The 24,379-nt window shown below is 42.4% G+C and overlaps 1 protein-coding gene across 1 annotated transcript in view; it reads left to right on the plus strand.

Annotated features, from left to right (window-relative positions):
• Positions 1–24,379, plus strand: part of KIF5C (kinesin family member 5C) — a 99,242-nt gene that overhangs the window by 48,672 nt on the left and 26,191 nt on the right. Inside the window, exons 12-16 of the mRNA XM_056537082.1 lie at positions 6,894–7,069; positions 14,064–14,132; positions 18,145–18,351; positions 23,203–23,349; positions 23,590–23,778. Of these exons, the coding sequence (XP_056393057.1) occupies positions 6,894–7,069; positions 14,064–14,132; positions 18,145–18,351; positions 23,203–23,349; positions 23,590–23,778 (788 nt within the window). The remainder of the gene's footprint in view (positions 1–6,893; positions 7,070–14,063; positions 14,133–18,144; positions 18,352–23,202; positions 23,350–23,589; positions 23,779–24,379) is intronic.

The following is a 24,379-nucleotide window of genomic DNA, read 5'->3' on the forward strand; positions in this document are numbered from 1 at the left end:
GGAGATAAGCTGCATTTTAGGTGCATTTTCCCATTCCCTTTTTGATAGTACAAGCCAGGGCTGTGGAGTCGGTAGATAAATGTTCCAACTCCAACTCCGCAGTTTTTTGTACTTCCGACTCCTCTGTATTAATATGCGAATGTATTTATAAACACTTACAGTTGAATCCAAGAAGCTGTTCCACCAAGTTCTTCTAAGCTCTTGTAGCAGAGAGAAGTAGTTGGGCAGAAGCTGCTGCCTTCTGCTTTTTGTGTGCTGATCTGCTGCTGAAGATAGGGCAGTGGGAGGATCCAGGAAGGGGCATTTATTATAAAACATGATTTCCCTAGTAGAATCCCATAGTCATGTTTAAAGTTTACCAAACGCCTAAACCAGAAAAAGCCATCACTGATAAATGGTAGCACACCCAGTATGATTAGTTCAAAATGTTTATTAATACAAAATACATAAGAAACATGCAATTGCACACAAGAAAAGGGTTTAAAAACAATAAAATCTCTGGCTAACTAAAGCCAGTACACAACTTAGGGGAGGGGCCATGAACCCCCTCTCCTAACCAGACACCCGCCCTCAATAATACAATAGGCGACCTGTGTTTCAGGTCTGCGGATCACATGCAGAGAACAGTAATGCAGAAAGCAATAATATGTATATGCAATACAATACACAATAATCATGTAGCCAACCATGCAATGACTAACTGCGAATATGAGCTATACTAAATTACCACACAGACCAGACATCAAGGGCCAAATGGAAATGATGGAGTAAGGGAGGACTGGGTCAGCAGATCCCCACGCGTTCCGTTGTCACACAAGGACAACTTCCCCCCGCCCCCCTACACACATACAGAGAATAATCTCATCTACCGGTTGGATAGCAGTTTGTATACAGTTAATGGCAAAACGGGAGACGCATAATGATAAGCCCTCTCCAGAAAACTCAGAGAAGTTGTACCTTTGTATATAGACTTTTTTTTTTTTTAAGTGAACCTCCAAGAAATATGACTTTTTAGAAAAGGGACTGAATAGTTGCATTCGGCCCTGACATTTATTTCTATAGAAATGATGCCAGTAGCTAATAGATGCTAACACAGTGACGTTGGCAGCCATGGCAACGGGTGGAATTCCGCTCGTAATTAAAACATGCACTTGGGCGCAGCACCTCTTGGTGCCATGCAGCTGACAGAAAGGATGGCTGATAATTACCATAATGTAATGGGGCGATGTATGCATGCGGCAACATGGTGGTATAAATGGGAAGCCTATTGACATTTCGGGCCCTTTAAATAACCACAAATATCTTTTAACCGCCTTACGTTCAAGCGTTAGGATTCTAGCCGTGTCTCAGGGGTTTCGCTGACTGTATAGCAGTGGATGTGTTTTTTTCTTTCTAATTAGAGCCATCACGTTGTCATGGCGATGCCGGCTGGCGATTGCCGAGGAATATTACTCACAAATGTGCTTACAGGTTCAGAGGAGACGCGGTCACGTTTTCACTCGTTGGATGACAAAGCAGAGTGAATCTTCATGAATTCAGCCATCTGCGGGGGGCAAACAGCGTGTGATCCTTGGACTGTCCTATAGGCCTTCAATCAAATAGGTTAAATAGGTTATTAGCCAAAAAAAAATAAAAATACAATCCATGACAAATTTAATCTCACTACTTTGTTATATACCCTTTGTTGGCAATGACAGAGGTCAAACGTTTTTTGTAAGTCTTCACAATGTTTTCACACACTGTTACTGGTATTTTGGCCCATTCCTCCATGCAGATCTCCTCTAGAGCAGTGATGTGTTGGGGCTGTTGCTGGGCAACATAAACTTTCAACTCCCTCCAAAGGTTTTCTATGGGGTTGAGATCTGGAGACTGGCTAGGCCGCTCCAGGACCTTGAAATGCTTCTTATGAAGCCACTCATTTGTTGCCCGGGCAGTGTTTTTGGGATCATTGTCATGCTGAAAGACCCAGACACGTTTCATCTTCAATGCCCTTGCTGATGGAAGAGGTTTTCACTCAAAATCTCACATGGCCCCATTCATTCTTTCCCTTACAGGGATCAGTCGTCCTGGTCCCTTAGCAGAAAAACAGCCCCAAAGCATGATGTTTCCACCCCCATGCTTCACAGTAGGTATGGTGTTCTTTGGATGCAACTCAGCATTTTTTCTCCTCCAAACACGACAAGTTGAGTTTTTACCAAAAAGTTCTATTTCGGTTTCATCTGACCATATGACATTCTCCCAATACTCTTCTGGATCATCCAAATGCTCTCTAGCAAACTTCAGACCTGCCCAGACATGTACTGGCTTAAGCAGGGGGACACGTCTGGCACTGCATGATTTGAATCCCTGGTGGTGTAGTGTGTTACTGATGGTAGCCTTTGTTACTTTGGTCCCAGCTCTCTGCAGGTCATTCACTAGTTTCCCCTGGCGTAGTTCTGGGATTTTTGCTCACTGTTCTTGTGATCATTTTGACACCACAGGGTGAGATCTTGCGTGGAGCCCCAGATCGAGGGAGATTATCAGTGGTCTTGTATGTCTTCCATTTTCTAATAATTGCTCCCACAGTTGATTTCTTCACACCAAGTTGCTTGCCTATTGCAGATTCAGTCTTCCCAGCCTGGTGCAGGTCTACAATTTTGTTTCTGGTGTCCTGTCGACACCTCTTTGGTCTTGGCCATAGTGGAGTTTGGAGTGTGACTGTTTGAGGTTGTGAACAGGTGTCTTTTATACTGATAATAAGTTCAAACAGGAGCCATTAATACAGGTAATGAGTGGAGGACAGAGGAGACTCTTAAAGAAGAAGTTACAGGTCTGTGAGAGCCAGAAATCTTACTTGTTTGTAGGTGACCAAATACGCTGCTCAAAAAAAATAAAGGGAACACTAAGATAACACATCTTAGATCTGAATGAATGAACTAATTGTATGAAATACTTTCGTCTTTACATAGTTGAATGCGCTGACAACAAAATCTCACAAAAATTATCAATGGAAATCAAATGTATCAACCCCTGGAGGTCTGGATATGGAGTCACACTCAAAATCAATGTAGAAAACCACACTACAGGTTGATCCAACTTTATGTAATGTCCTTAAAACAAGTCAAAATGAGACTCAGTAGTGTGTGTGGCCTCCACGTGCCCGTATAACCTCCCTACAACACCTGGGCATGCTCCTGATGAGGTGGAGGATGGTCTCCTGAGGGCTGTCCTCCCAGACCTGGACTAAAGCATCTGCCAACTCCTGGACAGTCTGTGGATGGAGTGGGATATGATGTCCCAGATGTGCTCAATCGGATACAGGTCTGGGGAACGGGAGGGCCAGTCCATAGCATCAATGCCTTCCTCTTGCAGGAACTTCTGACACACTCCAGCCACATGAGGTCTAGCATTGTCTTGCATTAGGAGGAACCCAGGGCCAACCGCACCAGCATATGGTCTCACAAGGGGTCTGAGGATCTCATCTCGGTACCTAATGGCAGTCAGGTTACCTCTGGTAGAGATGAGCGAACTTACAGTAAATTAGATTCGTCACGAACTTCTCGGCTCAGCAGTTGATGACTTATCCTGCGTAAATGAGTTCAGCTTTCAGGTGCTCCGATGGGCTGGAAAAGGTGGATACATTCCTAGGAAAGAGTCTCCTAGCACTGTATCCACCTTATCCAGCCCATCGGAGCACCTGAAAGCTGAACTAATTCATGCAGGAAAAGTCATCAACTGCCGAGCCAAGAAGTTCGTGACAAATCGAATTTACTGTAAGTTTGCTCATCTCTAACCTCTGGCAAGCACACGGAGGGCTGTGCTGCCCCACACACCATTACTGAACCACCGCCAAACCGGTCATGCTGGAGGATGTTGCAGGCAGCAGAACGTTCTCCACGGCATCTCCAGACTCTGTCACGTCTGTCACATGTGCTCAGTGTGAACCTGCTTTCATCTGTGAAGAGCACAGGGCACCAGTGGTGAATTTGCCAATCTTGGTGTTCTCTAACAAATGCCAAACATCCTGCACAGTGTTGGGCTGTAAGCACAACCCCCACCTGTGGACGTCAGGCCCTCATAGCACCCTCATGGAGTCTGTTTCTGACCGTTTGAGTGGACACATGCACATTTGTGGCCTGCTGGAGGTCATTTTGCAGAGCTCTGGCAGTGCTCCGCCTGCTCCTTCTTGCACAAAGGCAGAGGTAGCGGTCCTGCTGCTGGGTTGTTGCCCTCTTAAGGCCTCCTCCACGTCTCCTGATGTACTGGCCTGTCTCCTGGTAGCGCCTCCATGCTCTGGACACTACGCTGACAGACACAGCAAACCTTCTTGCCACAGCTCGCATTGATGTGCCATCCTGGATGAGCTGCACTACCTGAGCCACTTGTGTGGGTTGTAGACTCCATCTCATGCTACCACTAGAGTGAAAGCACTGCCAGCATTCAAAAGTGACCAAAACATCAGCCAGGAAGCATAGGAACCGAGAAGGGGTCTGTGGTCACCACCTGCAGAACCACTCCTTTTATGGGGGTGTCTTGCTAATAGCCTATAATTTCCACCTGTTGTCTGTTCCATGTGAAATTGATTGTCAATCAGTGTTGCTTCCTGAGTGGACAGTGGGATTTCACAGAAGTGTCATTGACTTGAAGTTACATTGTGTTGTTTAAGTGTTCCCTTAATTTTTTTGAGCAGTGTACTTATTTTCCACCATAATTTGCAAATAAATTCTTTAAAAATCAGACAATGTGATTTTATGGATTATTTTTTTCTCATTCTGTCTCTCATAGTTGAGGTATAACCTATGATGATGATTCCAGCCTCTCATCTTTATAAATGGGAGAACTTGCACAATTGGTGGCTGACTAAATACTTTTTTGCCCCACTGTAACTAAAATAAGTATAGATATCAGTATTGATCACAGTGTCTAAAGGGTTAATGGTGGACATCAGTGTGATCGCTGTTGTCCACCATTAGGGGTGGGTCCCCGGCTGCTGATAGCCACTTATGGTGGGCAACCGACCCGCAGTCTATGAATCAAGCACAGCTCCAACATTAGCTTCATAAACCCGCCGCAATGTATATGTATGACGCTGTGCGCTAATTACCAGGGCAGAGTGACTAACATGTACGTTGCATGTCCTCTAAGGGTTAAATCGGAGTGCAGTTTCAGTGTCAGGTAGGACAACCCTGGCCTCCTGCAATTTTTATTGAAACAACCATGATGACAGATGTGTTGTTACAACCCTAAGAAAAAAATTGTAGTCTAAGTTGGAGCTTAAATTTTTTTAATATTTAACAAAAATATTTATATTTTAAAAATTGAGTAAATAGCACTTTTTTTTCTTTGAAAAAAAAAAGAAACGCAACAAAAAAAAATATTTTTTAGTGATTTTTCACAAGAGTTAGTGTGAAATTTTTTAAAATAGCGGTAAAATCGATAAACTACTACTACTACTAAATAGTGTCTGTTTTCTAATCCAGCTGAACGGTCAGAGAGGCCCACCCTGACCTGCTTCCAGCATAGAGCCCTGTACATCGGTCGTACGGGTGAGGACGGGGAGGAGACATGCTGTTGTGTCTAGGCCCGCCTCTCTGACTCTTCGGGTGGATTAGAAAACAGCCACTATAGAAGTATACAAACTGCAGCCACAGTAAGTAAAGATACCGTCTGTTCCATCTCCCTATACCCTTACCTTTGAGGTGTGCAGCGCTGTCTAATATGGAGGGAACAGATGCACTTAAAGGGGTACTCCGGTGGAAAATAAAATTTCAAATCAACTGGTTCCAGAAAGTCATGCAGATTTGTAAATGACTTCTATAAAAAAAATCTTAATCCTTCCAGGACTTAGCTGCTGTATGCTCCACAGGAAGTTGAGTAGTTCTTTCTAGTCTGAGCACAGTGCTCTCTGCTGACACCTCTGTTCATGTGAGGAACTGTGCAGAGCAGGAGAGGTTCGCTGTGTGGATTTGCTTCTACTCTGGAGAGTTCCTGACACGGACTGAGGTGTCAGCAGAGAGCACTGTGGTCAGACTGAAAAGAACAACTCAACTTCCTCTGGAGCATACAGCAGCTGATAAGTACTGGAAGGATTAAGATTTTTTTTTTTTATAGAAGTAATTTACAAATCTGTTCAACTTTCTGGAACCAGTTGATTTGAAAAAGTACCCCTTTAAAAGGGGTACTCCTCTGCTCAGCGTTTGGAACAAAACACACAGCGCTGGGAGCTCGGGATGTCATAGCACCAACCCCTAATGATGTCACGTCCCTCCCCCTCAATGCAAGTCTATGGGAGGGGGCGTGACGGCTGTCACGCCCCCTCCCATAGACTTGCATTGAGGGGGAGGGACGTGACATCATTAGGGGGGCGTGGCTATAAAGTCACGAGCTCCCAGCGCCGGCTCCAGCTTTCGGAACAGTTTGTTCCAAACGCTAAGCAGCGGAGTACCCCTTTAAGCGGCATAGTTGGAGCTCTGTAACCCAAAAAAATTATACGGAGTTCTGGCGCCTATAAAAATATATTGAAGGAGATACATGTGTCTGTGCACAGTTTTACCCTTAGGGTACGTTCACACGCGCGGGTTTTCTGCTGCGTATTTGAAAGTGGGCGGGCTCTTCTCGGCTGTCCGCAGCAGATTTTCCGCGGCGGAATTTACGCTGCAGAAAATCTGCCACAGTCCCTACTGACTTCAGTGGGGCTTGCGTCGGATTTTCCGCAGTGTACATTCCGCCGCGGAAAATCTGCTGCAGTCAGCCGAGAAGAGCCCGCCCACTTTCAAATACGCAGCGGAAAACCGGATGAAAAATCAGTGCGTGTGAACGTACCCTTAGGATGTTGGCAGCCATGTTTGGTTTCCCTTTTAGCCTTTCTGTTCACAGAGTGAAGGATAACCCACGTCTCATTGTATTTGTCATAGGGGAAGCCGTGCCAGTCGATGAACAGATGAGTTCAAAAGATCAGAAGAGCCTGGAGCCCTGTGACAACACACCCGTCATTGACAACCTGTCCCCGGCCGCCGCCTGCATCTCATCTGAGGAACAGAAGAAATACGACAATGATATCGCCTCCCTATACCGCCAGCTGGATGACAAGGTTGGAACCAAGTAGCGATACAGTTACCTGCTGCTTATTTGAAAGGGGGCGGGCTCTTCTCTGCTATCCGCAGCAGATTTTCTGCTGGGAAATTTCCGCTGCAGAAAATCCACCGCAGACCCTGTTGAGCCCGCCCCCTTTCAAATACGCAGCGGGAAACCCGCAAATCCCTTTGCTGTCAATGAGATTCCACCGCACAGTGCACATAGCGGAATTTCCACGGCAGAGTTTCTGTCACTAAAAATTTCAGAGGCCGAAAGTATGATCTCGGTCATTCTTTCAGCGGAATCTGCCTGGAATACATTGCCGTCAATGGCAGTGTTTCCCAACCAGGGTGCCTCCAGCTGTTGCAAAACTACAACTCCCAGCATGCTGGGAGTTGTAGTTTTGCAACAGCTGGAGGCACCCTGCTTGGGAAACACAGATTATAGATTCCTTACTATTGCAGTAAATATTCTAAGCATTCCTCCAATGTTACACTACATTGACCCTACAGCGGCATGCTGGGAGTTCGGAACAGTTTGTTCCAAACCCAAACCCCCTGTTGACCGTTTCTTTTTACCCTTTTTTTTTTCACTTTGGTTTTCGTGGACATGCACCAAATTTATCATTTGGTGCAAGTTGTTAGTAATTTTGGCTCAAATGTTGAAATCAGCCGTTCACAGCGCCTTTTACACAGAACTTACCGCCACAGAGGACGCGTATTTTACCCTGTAGAGCGGCCATTTCGGAGTCCCTCCTGCAGTATATCAGCAAGCGACATGAGTTATTTTCTTTTGCGGGGTTTATAGCCACCATGTGAAATGGATTTTATTTTCAACTTGGGTAGTTTTTTTTTTTTTTTGGTTGCTTTAGTGCAGTGGTCTTCAACCTGCGGACCTCCAGCTGTTGCAAAACTACAATTCCCAGCATGCCCGGACAGCCAACATCTGGAGGTCCGCAGGTTGGAGACCACTGCTTTAGTGCTTACCTTTCCTTAACCTGCGTGGCCATGTCCAATGCTGGCTTAAAGGGGTACTCCGGTGAAAACCTTTTTTCTTTTAAATCAACTGGTGGCAGAAAGTTAAACATATTTGTAAATTACTTCTATTAAAAAATCTTAATCCTTCCAGTACTTATTAGCTGCTGAATGCTACAGAGGAAATTCCTTTCTTTTTGGAACACTGATGACATCACGAGCACAGTGCTCTCTGCTGACATCTCTGTCCATTTTAGCAACCATGCATAACAGATATATGCAAAGGGCAGCATGGTGGCTCAGTGGTTAGCACTGCTGCCTTGCAGTGCTGGGGTCTTGGGTTCAAATCCCACTAAGGACAACAAAAAATAAAGCATTATTATAATAACGTCAGCAGAGAGAACTGTGCTCGTGATGTCATCAGAGAGCATTCCAAAAAGAAAATTTCCTCTGTACTATTCAGCAGCTAATAAGTACAGGAAGGATTAAGATTGTTTAATAGAAGTAATTTACAAATATGTTTAACTTTCTGCCACCAGTTGATTTAAAAGAAATTTTTTTTTCACCGGAGTACCCCTTTAACGCAGGGTGTAACGGATGGTGAAGGTTCCTCAGAGACAACTATGTCGCAGGATAGTATTGAGCAGCCCTGGAGGCGTCGCTGCTTTCACAAAAAAAATTTTTTAAATGTATTTTGACGCCTTTACATTTTTCTGACATTGGTAAGTGTGTTTTCCGTGTGCAAAATTTCTTGGCGGGGATTTGCACCCAAAAAAACAGGATTTGTGCCAAAATTGCGCCAAAGATCGAGATCTTTGGCGCAAATGATGAATTACTGACTAAAGTTGAAATCACACACAGGACCGTGTGATTTTCAGAAAGTTGTAAAAATGACAGTGGAGAAGATGCACCAAACTTTGGCGCAAAAAAACACTGCGCCAAAGTATTGCGCCAAAATTACGTTAAAAAAGACACATAAATCCTTTGATAAATACCCCCCATTGTGTTTATATGTGTAGTGTTCGCAGTATCACTGCTGGAGATGCTGCGCACTATCTTGGCTCCATGTATTCTCCCCTTTCTTATAATCGGTGATAATAAAGCTCAGCTGCCTCATAATTATATGTTTTTACTGCTTGTTAATTGTTACCATTTGCAGATCCCGTTAGTGAACACAGACACTGTCTCCAGCCTCTCATCACTTGTAAGACTAATTGAGAAAAGTGTTAATTAAAAGGCTGGAGCTAGAACCGATCATCTGTGTTATACTGAAGGCGGGATACCTTCTTATATTCATGCGGAAATCCTCCTGTAGAAGTGCGAGCCATAAAACTTCAGCCATAGAAGTCTTTGCAGTCTTACTGTACCGCTATTTCAGTCTTTTTCTGTTATATTAATCCCGCGCACGAGGGAATATAGCGGAAAAATACCGCTCAGAAATTTAGTTGCAGCAGAGTCCCATTGTTTTCAATAGGATTCTGCTGCACCATGCACACACAGTGGAAACATCTGCCACGGAAATCCTGATTCCGGTCCTTGCAATAAGAATTGACTGAATCCGCTCGGAAATGCATTGCCATCTATGAATGCCATCTAATTTCATGCACACCACGTTTTTGCAATACAGTTCCCGTATCAGGTTTTTGATAAAAAAACGGATTCCTCAAAACCGGACTAAACTGTATCGAAACGTGTGTACAAATTTTAACCCGTATATGGTTAAAGGGGTATTCCAGGCAAAAACTTTTTTTTATGTATCGACTGGCTCCGAAAAGTTAAACAGATTTGTAAATTACTTCTATTAAAAAATCTTAATCCTTCCAATAGTTATTAGCTTCTGAAATTTCTGTCTAACTGCTAAATGATGATGTCACGTCACGGGAGCTGTGCATGATGGGAAAATATCCCCATAGGAGCTGGACAGCTCCCGGGACGTGAGTCATCAGAAAGCAGTTAGACAGAAAACAGCAACTCAACTTCAGAAGCTAATAACTATTGGAAGGATTAAGATTTTTTAATAGAAGTAATTTACAAATCTGTTTAACTTTCCGGAGCCAGTTGATATATAAAAAAGTTTTTGCCTGGAATACCCCTTTAAAGACCAGGGCCGGACTGGGGATAAAAACCAGCCCCACTTGTCAACCGGCACAGCCACAATGTAAATGACAGAAGCCTAGTAAATCAAAAACCAAACTTTTAATCCCTTAGGAATGGACCCATTTTTTACTTAAAGGGGTACTCCGGTGGAAAAAGGATTTTTTTTTTTTTTCAAATCAACTTCCTCCATTTTGTAAATTACTTCTATTAAAAAATCTTAATCCTTCCAGTACTTACCAGGTCTTTCCAGTCTGACCACAGTGCTCTCTGCTGACACCTCTGTCCATGTCAGGAACTGTCCGGAGCAGGAAAAGTTTGCTATGGGAACTACACAACTTCCTCTGTAGCATACAGCAGCTGATAAGTACTGGAAGGATTAAGATTTTTAAATATATATATATATATATATATATATATATATATATATATATTATTTTTTTTTTTTTCAAATATATATACATTTTCCACCAGAGTACCCCTTTAATGACCAGACTCTTTTTATTTTTTTTTTATAATTTGACATGTGTCTCCTAAAATGGTAATAACTTTAGAACACTTTTTCTGAGCAGAGCTTTTTCTGAGATTGTTTTTTTCGTGACATATTGTACTTTATATAAGTGGTGCAGCATTTTTTGTGAAAAACTCCAAAATATTGTGAAAAACTGGATAATTTCTAGCGGTTATTTAATTTTTTTTTTATGGTGTTCACTGTGCAGTAAAAGTGATGTTATATTTATTCTGTGGGTCGGTACGATTATGGCGATATCCATTTCATATTGCTTTTTCCTTTTCAGAGCAAAATTATATTTTTCTCTCTTTTGTGTTATCATTTTCCGACAGCCGTAACTTTTTTACTTTCCGTCCGACGCCATTGAGTGAGGGCTTATTTTTTGCAAGAAAAGCTGTACTTTTTATTGGTATAATTTTTGCGATGCATGCTACCTTTTGATCTTTTTTATTCCGTTATTTGCACCAAAAGTGGGTAATATTTTGCGCTTTTTTTTTTTTTTTTTTTTTACGGCGTTCACTGTGAGTGATAATTACGGTATGCATTATAGCTTTATAAGTCATGTCATTATGGACATGGCAATACCTAGTATGTATATGATGTGTTTTTTTTTTTTATGATAATACAGGGCTTTTATTGGGAAAGGGACATTTATTTTATTTTTCTTACACTTCATTCTTTTAGTAAAGAACCTTTTATTATTTTATTTTTCACTTTTTACAGGTTATACTATGTTGCAATACATTTGTACTGCAGCACAGTATGACCTGAGGAGCTGCAGACACTACAGCCTGTGAGATCCAGCCCCTGGCTGGATCTCACAGGGTTTTGTAGCTGGGTTCGTGCTGCCATAGCAACTAATGGCGACCCACGATCGTATTGCGGCGCCGCCGCTGGTGAACAGGAGGAGCACCCTCCCCCAGTCAACGCCATAGATGCCGTGATCAGGATTGATCACGGCATTTATGGGGTTAATGCTGCTGGGACCGGGGCAGCCCCTGAAGCTGCGGGACCCCGGATGTGATTGACAGTCGAGTCCCACTACTGATCTCCTAAACTGCGCGTGGCAGTGCAGGAGATCAGCAGGACGTATGCATACATCCCAGCGCGCAAACATGTCGGGTGCTGGGACATATGCATACGTCCTGTAGCTGGAAGGGGTTAGGCACTGCAGCCTGTGAGAGAAGCCTGGCATTTCATATACCCATATACACACACATTAAACATACACATATACATCTAGCTTACACACACCTATCATTTATTACATACATAAACAAACATCATACATACACACATTATACATACAATCATCAAACATATACACAAATCATACATTAACAACTGGCCTCTTGACCTACATCCACCCGTGCCACTGCAGCACGGCCCGTGCAGCCCGGGGGGGGAATTGGAGGGTGAAATTGTTATGGGCCCCAGTCACCCGGCCAGCCCCATACTCACTAACTGCTGTACCCCCATGCCGCTCTGTGAGTAAGGGCTGCACGGCGCAGCACACAGTGCCCCAGAAGCCGCACTGCTTGTCATCTGAGGGAGGGGCCTCTGGCCGGCACCAAGAGGTGTGTAAGCGAGCCAGGTCAGCACAATGGATCAAGGCCAGAGGCAGAGCAGCTTTAGCCTCGGCCTCTGGCTCCTACACAGGCCCAATATTCCTTACACAGCCCTGCCATCTGGCCCATGGGGGGAGCGGCATACCGGGAATTTTCCCAGTATCCCGGTAGGCCAGTCCGGCCCTGTTAAAAACCGTATACAGTTTGAAAAATGATGTCTGGTTGCATGCTTTTTTTACATATAAGTTTTTATTTTTTCACTCCATTATGAATAAAGTTTCATTTGTTTGATTGAAATTCCAAGAAAAAAAACTGCAATGTCAAAAAACGTATGGTGAAAAACAGATGGAACCGTACGCACATACAGTTCTCTACGGCTCCCATTGACTCCCATGTTAAAAAAAAAAAAAAACATATACGGTTTAAAATGTTTTTTTTCACCCGGACCAAAAACCGTGGTAGACTACGGTTTTGGGTACAGGAAGAAAAAACGGACAAAACCACACAAAACAGACACAACCGGATGCATCTTTTGTCATATGGTTTTCAATGGAGAGTCAATGCGTACGGTTTTCAATACGGTTCCGTACGGTTTTCACATTGAACACGTATACGGAAACTGTATTGCAAAAACATGGTGTGAATGCAGCCTAACAGTCCGGTTCATAAACAGCAGACTTCTAAGGCTATGTTCAGATGAGGGAAGCAGAGCAAGGCATTCCGTGCGGAATCCGCCTAAAGATAAGAAATGTCTATTCTTTCCGCGGACACCGTAACTTGAATTTCTGCGCCAGAGGTTTCCGGCACGGAAATTCTGCTATCTGAACAGCGCAGCAAAATCCCATTGAAATCAATGGGACTCTGCTGCTGCGGAATCTCCGCTCTGAATTCCAATGCAGAATTGCGCACGGAAAATCAATACATTGGCGTACCGGCAAAACAGTGTGCCAATGTGTACCGTAGCTTCCCCAGGCCGGGTTCACTGATTTAAAGGGGTTCTCTGCTGCCCTGCCTTCCGGAGCTCCGCTCACAGCGTCCGGAAGTTTATTACTCCGAACGCTGTGTGCGGGCTTCCGTGTTCGAGGCCGCCCCCTTGTGACATCACTCCCGCCCCCTCAATGAAAGTCTATGGGAAGGGGGCGTGACAGACGTCACAAGGGGGCGGCCTCGAACACGGAAGCCCTCACACAGCGTTTGGAGTAATAAACTTCCGGACGCTGCGAGCGGAGCTCCGGAAGGCAGGGCAGCGGAGAACCCCTTTAAATAGATCAAATAAAGACTGTGGGGGAGATTTGTCAAAACCTGCAGAGAGAAAAAGTTGCCCATAGCAACCAATCAGCTCGCTTCTTTCATTTTGCAGAGGCCTTGTTAAAAATGAAAGAAGCGAGCTGATTGGTTGCTATGGGCAACTGTTTAACTTTTCCTCTGGACAGGTTTGGATAAATCTCCCCCTATAAGTGACTACGTTCAGTCGATTGGCAAGCATATATAGTTTTTTTGCAATACTACAAAGCGCAGGAGTCCTGCAAAAAATGCTATATATCAGTGGTCTCCAACCTGCGGACCTCCAGATGTTGCGAAACTACAACTCCCAGCATGCCCGGGTATGCTGGGAGTTGTAGTTTTGCAACATCTGGAGGTCTGCAGGTTGGAGACCACTGCTGTATATGCTTAGAAATTGCCCTAACATAGTAGTATTCTAATACCAAAACAGTACTCCAAACAATGCTTCAGTGATACCAGGTATGATGTATTATAACTCTGCTAATGCTGTATATATATATATATATATATATGTATATATATATATATAAATATATATATATATATGTCTCTGAATATCTCCCCTTTATTTATTCATAGGATGATGAGATCAATCATCAGAGTCAGCTTACCGAGAAGCTAAAGGAGCAAATGCTCGAACAAGATGAGGTAAATGTCCCTTTATGAAGACAACCCCTGCCTCTATATCAGTGTTTTTCTACCAGGGTGCCTCCAGCTGTTGAAAAACTACAATTCCCAGAATGCCCGGACAGCCTTTGGCATCTATAGCAGTGTTTTTCAACCAGGTTGCCTCCAGCTGTTGCAAAACTACAACTACCAGCGTGCCCAGACAGCCTTCGGCATCTAGAGCAGTGTTTTTCAACCAGGGGGCCTCCAGCTGTTGCAAAACTACAACTCCCAGTTTGCCCGGACAGCCATCAGCATCTAGAGCAGTGCTTTTCAACCAGGGTGCCTCCAGCTGTTGCAAAACTACAACTCCCAGTGTGCCCGGACAGCCTTCGGCATCTAGAGCAGTGTTTTTCAACCAGGGTACCTCCAGCTGTTGTAAAACTACAACTTCCAGTGTGCCTGGACAGCCTTCGGCATCTATAGCAGTGTTTTTCAACCAGGGGGCCTCCAGCTGTTGCAAAACTACAATTCCCAATTTGCCCGGACAGCCTTCGGCATCTAGAGCAGTGCTTTTCAACCAGGGTGCCTCCAGCTGTTGCAAAACTACAACTCCCAGCATTCGGCTGTCCGGGCATTGTAGTTTTGCAACAGCTGGAGGCACCCTGGTTGAAAAACACTGCTCTATATTATATAGATGCATATGGACATGATGGCATCATAAATTCTGGCTTTGCAGGGGATTTGGACCTTTGTATTTGAAAAAATGTGCTTTTACCTGCATCGGAAAAAAGGGGTTTCTTGATGGAGCAACCTTGTTCATGTCACTGCTACAGTGTAGAGCTTTAAAGGGGTACTCCGGTAGAAAACTTTTTTTATTTTTTAATGTACTTGTGCCAGAAAGTTAAACAGATTTGTAAATTACTTCTATTAAAAAATCTTTATCCTTCCAGTACTTATTAGCAGCTGTATGCTACAGAGGAAATTCTTTTCTTTTTGAATTTCTTTTTTGTCTTGTCCACAGTGCTCTCTGCTGACACCTCTGTCCGTGTCAGGAACTGTCCAGAGCAGCATAGGTTTGCTATGAGGATTTTCTCCTGCTCTTTAAAGTTCCTGATACAGGCATCAGGTGTCAGCAGAGAGCACTGTGGAAAAGACAAAAAAAAAATTCAAAAAGAAAATAAATTTCCTCTGTAGCACACAGCTGCTAAAAAGTACTGGAAGGGTAAAGATTTTTTAATAGAAGTAATTTACAAATCTGTTTAACTTTCTGGCACCAGTTGATTTAAAAAAAATGTTTTCCACCGGAGTACCCCTTTAATATGTTTCTCTCTTAACCCCCTTTATCTTCACTGTCATATATTACATTCCCTAATAATCTCCCCAAGGGCCCTGTTCACACCCGTGCTGTATTTTTACATAAGACCATAAGTAAAAGTAGAGTAAAACTTAAAGGGTTATTCCGACATAAAGGTAAAACACATCAAAATACTGCAAAAGCATGAAGCATTGCATTACCTGTGTGCTCCAGTTCTGAGAACACCAAAAATCTTAATCCAGTATGTTTCTGGTTGAGCAGTTGCTCAGCACTACAAGTCCCAGAATGCATTGCTGTCCCTCAGCTCTTCATCACAGTCCACCCACCCTACCTACTCCCCTCCAGCAGCAATTCTGCCAGTTCCCAACCAAGAGCTGCTACAGAACATTTTGTTTGGGGAGGTTGCAGCACCTGCTGAAATCATTCCCTGTCTGCTCCTTTGCCGGCGGCATTGTTGAGCACAAGGCAGCATGCTGTAATCACACCTCTAAATGCCCCAATAAATACATATATATATATATATATATATAAATAAATATAAAATATATCATTTATATGGTGATGTAGGTTGGAGGGGGCTGATCAGAAGCGAATACATCACTCAGGGGGTGGAGCTAGAGCTCAGACACAAGATCCAGCCACACCTACTGAAAGAGCAGAATACAATTCATCTGAGAGGGAGGAGCCAGAGGCTGTTAAGAGAACAAGACGCTTACAGTAAGAGGACTACACAACTTCCTGTCAGGGCTGAATTATGCATAAAGACGCTGAATCCAGTACAATTTGTGATAGCACTATATTAGTGGGTAATAGTCTTTTTTTTAAACAATTTTCTTGTACCGGAATACCCCTTTAATATGTTAAAGGGGTATTCCAGTAAAAAACTTTTTTTTATATCAACTGGCTCCAGAAAGTTAAACAGATTTGTAAATTACTTCTATAATTTTTTTTAATCCTTCCAGTACTTATCAGCTGCTGAAGTTGAGTTATTTCTGTCTGACAACATGGCTCTCTGCTGACACCTCTGTCTGTCTCAGGAACTGTCCAAAGCAGGAGAGGTTTGCTATGGGGATTTGCTCTTACTCTGGACAGTTCCTGAGACAGAGAGTGGTGTCAGCAGAGAGCACTGTTGTCAGACACAAAAGAAAAACTCAACTTCAGCAGCTGATAAGTACTGGAAGGATTAAGATTTTTTAATAGAAGTAATTTGCTAATCTTGGTACACTTGATAGAAGAACGAAAAAGTCGGCACTCACCAGTATTCCAATTCAGCAATATTTATTGCACATATTCACAGCCTAGTACAAATGCACGGGAGGACAGCAGATGGTACCGGGGGGGGGGGTATCACAGAGAGGCCGGTGATCCCCCCCCCCCCCGGTACCATCTGCTGTCCTCCCGTGCATTTGTACTAGGCTGTGAATATGTGCAATAAATATTGCTGAATTGGAATACTGGTGAGTGCCAACTTTTTCATTCTTCTATCAAGTGTACCAAGGTTATTTTCTTACATGTGTCCGAGCACCATCATATCCATCACCGCTATAGCGACAGTGCCGAACATCTTGAATATAATTTGCAAATCTGTTTAACTTTCTGGAGCCAGTTGATATAAAAAAATGTTTTTCACTGGAATACCCCTTTAAATCTATGCTCGGGTACAGAGTGTTACAAAAGCTTTCCATTCCCTGGCTGATACATAACCATCTGCAACACTTATAATAGATCTATTTTGCAATAACATCCATGAGTGATATTAAAGGGGTACTCCACTGGAAAATATATATATTTTTTTAAATCAGCTGGTGCCAGAAAGTTTAATTTACAGATTTACAGATTTGTAAATTACTTCTATTAAAACATCTTAATGCTTCCAGTACTTATTAGCTACTGTATTATCCACAGGAAATTCTTTTCTTTTTGAATTTCTTTTCAGTCTCACCACAGTGCTCTCTGCTGACACCTCTGTCCATGTCAGGAACTGTCCATGGCAGGATATGTTTTCTATGGGGATTTGCTCCTACTCTGGACAGTTCCTAAAATGGACAGAGGTGTCAGCAGAGAGCACTGTGGTCAGACAGAAAATAAATTAAAAAAGAAAAGAACTTCCTGTGGATCATACAGCAGATGATAAGTACTGAAAGGATTAAAGGGGTACTCCGGTGAAAAACTTTTTTTTATTATTTTTTTTTAAATCAACTGGTGCCAGAAAGTTAAACAGATTTGTAAATTACTTCTATTAAAAAATCTTAATCCTTCCTGTACTTATTAGCTGCTGAATACTACAGCAGAAATTCTTTTCTTTTTGAAACACAGAGCTCTCTGCTGACATCATGAGCACAGTGCTCTCTGCTGACATCTCTGTCCATAATAAAAGGAAATCCCCATAGCAAACATATGCTGCTCTGGACAGTTCCTAAAATGGACAGAGATGTCAGCAGAGAGCACTGTGCTCATGATGTCAGCAGAGAGCTCTGTGTTTCAAAAAGAAAAGAATTTCCTCTGTAGTATTCAGCAGCTAATAAGTACAGGAAGGATTAAGATTTTTTAATAGAAGTAATTTGCAAATCTGTTTAACTTTCTGGCACCAGTTGATTAAAAAAATTATAATGTTCCCAGTAGAGTACCCCTTTAACCCCACAATTTTTCCTGGATAAAAAAGACAGTGGGTGTTGTGTTTTCTTTTAGTTTCTACCCATATGTCTGATACTATTTTATTTTTTCTCGCTTTGGCAGCTTCTGGCATCGACCCGTAGAGATTATGAGAAAATCCAAGAGGAGCTGACCCGGCTTCAGATTGAGAATGACGCTGCCAAGGATGAAGTCAAGGAAGTTCTCCAGGCCCTTGAGGAGCTGGCTGTAAACTATGACCAGAAGTCTCAGGAGGTGGAGGACAAGACCAAAGCCTATGAGCAGCTGACGGATGAACTGGCACAGAAAACGGTACAGGCCCCATCCGGTCGTGACTTCATGCTGTTTTTGTCTTTGTATTGCAGAGGATTTTTGGGTCATCTGATATATTAGTATTTTCTTTTATTTTAGGTTTCTTGCTCATCATCATGTCAATAAGGGATATATATTTACACGCAGTAAATAGTTGCATTAAAGGGGTACTCCGGCATTCTGAAAATTTTATTCGGAGCCAGAGGCCGTGATCGTGACATCACGGCCACGCCCCATTGTGATGTCACACCACGCCCCCTCCATTCATATCTATGGGAGGGGGCGTGTCGACCGACACGCCCCCTCCCATAGATATGAATGGAGGGGGTGTGGCGTGATGTCATGACCACTGCCGCAGGAACCCGGCATTTGTTTAGAACACTGGGCCCTGCGGGAGATTGCGGGGGCCCCAGGAGTGAGACCCTCGCGATCAGACATCTTATCCCCTATACTATGGATAGGGGATAAGATGCCTAGCAACGGAGTACCCCTATAAAGGGGTACTCCGGTGGAAAACTTTTTTTATTCTTAAATCAACTGGTGGCAGAAAGTTAAACAGATTTGTAAATTACTTCTATTAAAAAATCTTAATCCTTCCAGAACGTATTAGCTAATGAATACTACAGAGGAAATTATTTTCTTTTTGGAACACGGTGCTCTCTGCTGACATCACGAGCACAGTGCTCTCTGCTGACATCTCTGTCCATTTTAGGAACTGTCCAGAGCAGCATATGTTTGCTATGGGGATTTTAAGCTACTCTGGACAGTTCTTAAAATGGACAGAGATGTCAGCAGAGAGCACTGTGCTCATGATGTCAGCAGAGAGCTCTGTGTTCCAAAAAGAAAATAATTTCCTCTGTAGTATTCAGCAGCTAATAAGTACTGGAAGGATTAAGATTTTTTAATAGAAGTAATTTGCAAATTTGTTTAACTTTCTCGCACCAGTTGATTTAAAAAAATAAAAAATAAAAAGTTTTCCACCGGAGTACCCCTTTAATCTCTGCGTTTGAAAATCACTTCCATTCATCTGAGTGGGGTTGTTCTGATAGCAAGCGTGGATTTCTGAAGTACCATGCTGATGAATGGGAGAAATAGAAATAAGTCACAAAAATATCTACATCAAACCTGCCGCGTGCGAATATAACTTAATTAAAAATGGACAATACAAGATGAGGAGGGGAGGATCTGCTTTGTTTTTCCCAAACTGCACCATTAGTATTGATGACATTTATTTGCTGTTGCAGCATAATGCTTTTTGTATACCTGGGGTTGAGCTGCGCTGTTTTGAATTCACAAGGGGTCTTACTATCTTGAACATTTATCTGGGACTCTCACCTATTAGGAGAATGGGGGAGGGGGGGGTGTCTCCTGATCCCACCCCCTTAATTGGCTGACAGTGGTCGTTCTCTTTTTAGAACACCCGTAGACTTCAATGCAGAGAGCTGCGCATTTTCATGTATAACTTTTATACATTAAATAGAGGAATACAAATGTTATTGCTGTTTTTTTTTTTTTTTTCGGGTTCTCTGACTTCGATGACCATGTTTGAATGTTGTCAGACCCCCCCCCCCCCCCCTCGTTATCTGTGTTCAGTGATTGGTTCCACAAAGATGTAGTTGGGGAGAAATAGTAAATGCCATCACACAAATAATTTAGGGGGCTCTGACTACATTAAAGAGGTACTCCGGTGGAAAACATTTTATTTTTTTTTTTAATTAACTGGTGCCAGAAAGTTAAACAGATTTGTAAATTACTTCTATTAAAAAAAATCTTAATCCTTCCAGTACTTATTAGCTGCTGAATACTACAGAGGAAATTATTTTCTTTTTGGAACTCAGTGCTCTCTGCTGACATCACGACCACAGTGCTCTCTGCTGACATGTCCATTTTAGGAACTGTCCAGAGCAGCATATGTTTTCTATTAGGATTTTTTCCTACTCTGGACAGAGATGGATTGTCCAGAGTAGTAGCAAATCCCCATAGCAAACCTCTCCTGCTCTGGACAGTTCCTGACATGGACAGAGGTGTCAGCAGAAAGCACTGTGGTCATGATATCAGCAGAGAGCACTGTGATCAGACAGAAAGGAAATTCAAGAAAATAATTTCCTCTGTAGTATACAGCAGCTGCTAAGTACTGAAAGGGTTAAAAAAAATAAACTAGAAGTAATTTACAAATCTGTATAACTTTCTGGCACCATTTGATAAAAAAAAAAAAAAAAATAAATAAAGTTTTCCACTGGAGGACCCCTTTAACTTTTTTCAAAAATATTTTCTTAGACATCTCTGTATGATCTAAAGTTGTCTCACGGTTGAAGCGACAATGTGAAAATAGTTATTCAGAACTTGCAATGAAGTGGCATTTAGATTTCGGGAGTAATTTATCTGCTACAAATTGTGTATTTGTCATGTTTTTATTTTGCACAATTAAAGGAAAACACGTATACCTTTAAGGTTGCTTAAAAACAAATGCTGCTGTATGCCGTTCATTTCCCATTGACTTACATTATAAAAAAAAAAAGCAAAAAAAAAATAAGCATAGTTGACTACGTTTTTGTATACAGCATTACAGGTACTGTAACAGAAGCGGTGAAACTAGGACCAAAACGCAGTGTGAACGCACCCTTATTCATCTTTGTGAAAACAAACAAAACAAAGAGCTGCTCCCCTGTGTGAATACCTCCAAACAAGTCAAATTATGCAGTAGTAATAGTAACTACTCGCAAAGTGTAGTAGTGCATCTGCAGGCACAACACACATGAAGGCAAAATAGAATGAGTCCTTTCCCGGCTGCTGCTCCTCCCAAAGCGTAGACAAGAGCCAACAGTTAACCACTTCACCTCCCGACCATGGGAATAATGGGTGCTGCCGGGCTCCAATGGAATATTGATATAAAATGATTTAGATAAAATAAATTAGTACAACGTGTTTCTGAGCTGCACCGCCTTCTTCCTCAGGCTCCTGAGGAAGGAGCCGGTGTGGCACAGAAACACGTTGTGAGTGTTAATTTTATCTAATCCATTTTTTAATCTTATTTCATTGGAGCCTGGCAGCGCCCATTATTCCCATGGTTGGGAGGTGAGGTGGTTGATCGCTGGAACTTATTCTGCTATATATATATATATATATATATATATATATATATATATATAAATGCTATTCAGTTTTCCTGCTTTGGCATCTTGTTATTAGAGCCTTGTCCCGGAGCGGAGCGATGAGATGTTCAGCAATGAAGCTTTTTATGAGGAGGTTTTGTTCAGTAGCTTCTGCTCATCTGTTGGATGTATTTCTCACATCGTTTCGATGCCCCTGACCCTGGGTCTACATTTAATTGGACGCGGCTCGAGCTTCGTTCTCGCTGCGCAGTGTATGATGTTACCAGAGCAACCGGGCGAGCCGCTCTTGTTTTAGTTGTCTGTGAAGATGACATGAGCGTCTTTATCCGAGAGTCTTGGTGGCCGCGTATTTGATGTCTTGAATTGCTTATTGCAGTAAGACAGAGGCCCAAGTGTTTTCTATAACCGTGTTTCCAAACAGTGTGCCTCCAGCTATTGCAAGACTACAACTCCCAGCATGCCTGGACAGCCAACGGCTGTCCAGGCATGCTGGGAGTTGTAGTTTTGCAATAGCTGGAGGCACACCGTGTGGAAAACACTGACAATGTCAAAAGGGGTACTCCTATAGACAATGTTAAAGGGGTACTCCTATAGACAATGTTAAAGGGGTACTCCTGTAGAAAACTTTTTTTTTTTTTTTTAAATCAATTCTGGTGCCAGAAAGTTAAACCGATTTCTAAATTACTTCTATTAAAAAAATCTTTATCCTTCCAGTACTTATTAGCAGCTGTATGCTACAGAGGAAATTATTTTCTTTTTGAATTTCTTTTTTTGTCTTGTCCACAGTGCTCTCTGCTGACATCTCTGTCAGTGTCAAGAACTGTCCAGAGCAGCACAGGTTTGATATGGGGATTTTCTCCTTCTCTGGACAGTTCCTGATACGGGCATCAGGTGTCAGCAGAGAGCACTGTGGACAAGACAAAAAAGAAATTCAAAAAGCAAAGAATTTCCTCTGTTGAATACAGCTGCTAAAAAGTACTGGAAGGATTAAGATTTTTTAATAGAAGTCATTTACAAATCTGTTTAACTTTCTGGCACCAGTTGATTAAAAAAAAAAAAAAATTGTTTTCACGGAGTACCCCTTTAATACCAAGTGGAAAGAAATAAGATGCACCACAATTGTTAAACTATAATGAATTTGACAGGAAAAATGTTTATTTATTTATTTATTTTTTCAAAAAATATATACACACACATTTTTCCATTCTTCTTTTTCTCCTCGGCTTCAAAAGGCCTTACTGGGATACTCCGGCGGAAAATTTTGTTTTTCAAATCAACTGGTGCCAAAAAAGTTAAACAGATTTGTAAATTACTTCTATTAAAAAAATCTTAATCCTTCCAGTACTTAGCAGCTGCTATATACTACAGAGGAAATTCTTTTATTTTTGAATTTCTTTCCAGTCTGACCACAGTGCTCTCTGCTGACACCTCTGTCCATATCAGGAACTGTCCAGCGCAGGATGGGTTTGCTATGGGGATTTGCTCCTGCTCTGGACAGTTCCTGACATGGACAGAGTTGGCAGCAGAGAGCACTGGGGTCAGACAGAAAAGAAATACACAACTTCCTGTGGAGCATACAGCAGCTGATAAGTACTGGAAGGTTAAGATTTTTTAATAGAAGTAATTTACAAATCTGTACAACTTTCTGGCACCAGTTGATTTATATATATAAAAAAAAAATTCTCCAGAGTACCCCTTTAACTCTTTAATCAAATGTGTTGTTCTTCTCTGTTTACAGACCAGTCTGATCACAACACAACGTGAACTTCATCAGCTGCAAGAACTCAGCAGCCACCAGAAGAAGAGGGCGACCGAGATCCTAAATCTGCTGCTGAAGGACTTGGGCGAGATCGGGGGAATTATTGGCACGAATGATGTCAAAACGGTAACGTTTGCTTTAAAAACATAATTTTCCTCTAGATTAATCTTTCGTACAGCAGGACTTCAGTAATTCATCCTCATAGACATAAAAGGGAATTCCAGAATTAGAATGTATAGCAGCTCTGCCCTATTCACTTCAGTGGAGCTGAGCTGCAGTACCGGCCAGAACCTAGGTATGGCGCCATTTGTAAAAGACTCACTATTAGTTGTACCTTATCTATTATATTTAACCCTTTGTTTGTAGCTGGCCGACGTGAATGGTGTCATCGAAGAGGAGTTCACTATGGCTCGTCTGTACATTAGCAAAATGAAGTCGGAGGTCAAGTCTCTGGTAAACCGCAGCAAACAACTAGAGACGGCGCAGATCGAGGCAAACCGCAAAATAAACGCCACCGAAAAGGAACTTGCAGCATGTCAGCTCCTCAGCTCCCAGGTAGGTAGCTCCATAGAGATTCTAGATCAGTGCCCATCAACTGGTAGCTCTCCGAGGGATAAAAAACCGCAACGTCAAGCATGCCCTAATAGCCTGGGGCAGCCAGGGCATGCTGGGAGTTGTAGTTGTACAACCTCTATACCTGTGTTTCCCAGCCACGGTGCCTCCAGCTGTTGCAAAATGACAACTCCCAGCATGCCCTGACAGCCAACGGCTGTCCGGGCATGCTGGAAGTTGTCGTTTTGCAACAGCTGGAGGCACCCTGGTTGGGAAACACTGCACTATACTGTCATATGGCGGCCATTTTTAATTTTTTTTTTAAACTGATTAGAGATACTGAAACTTTTTTCTTTTCTGATTTCTTTGTACATTGTGTTAGCGGCCATCTTGAGTGAGCTGTGTTTAACAGCATATAGTGATGTGTTTTACAGCAAACTAATATGAGTTCAGTAGAAGGTTTTTTTCAGCGCATATAACTTGCTTTTTGCATAGCCGGTAACATGAAGTGCGTTTTTGATCTCCCTGCCAAATATTTTAAAGCATTATTTATTTTGGAGTTATATATATATATATATTTTTTTATTTTATTTTATTTTATTTA

The sequence above is a fragment of the Hyla sarda genome, chromosome 8, assembly GCF_029499605.1.
Source record: "Hyla sarda isolate aHylSar1 chromosome 8, aHylSar1.hap1, whole genome shotgun sequence".
Lineage (NCBI taxonomy): Eukaryota > Metazoa > Chordata > Amphibia > Anura > Hylidae > Hyla > Hyla sarda.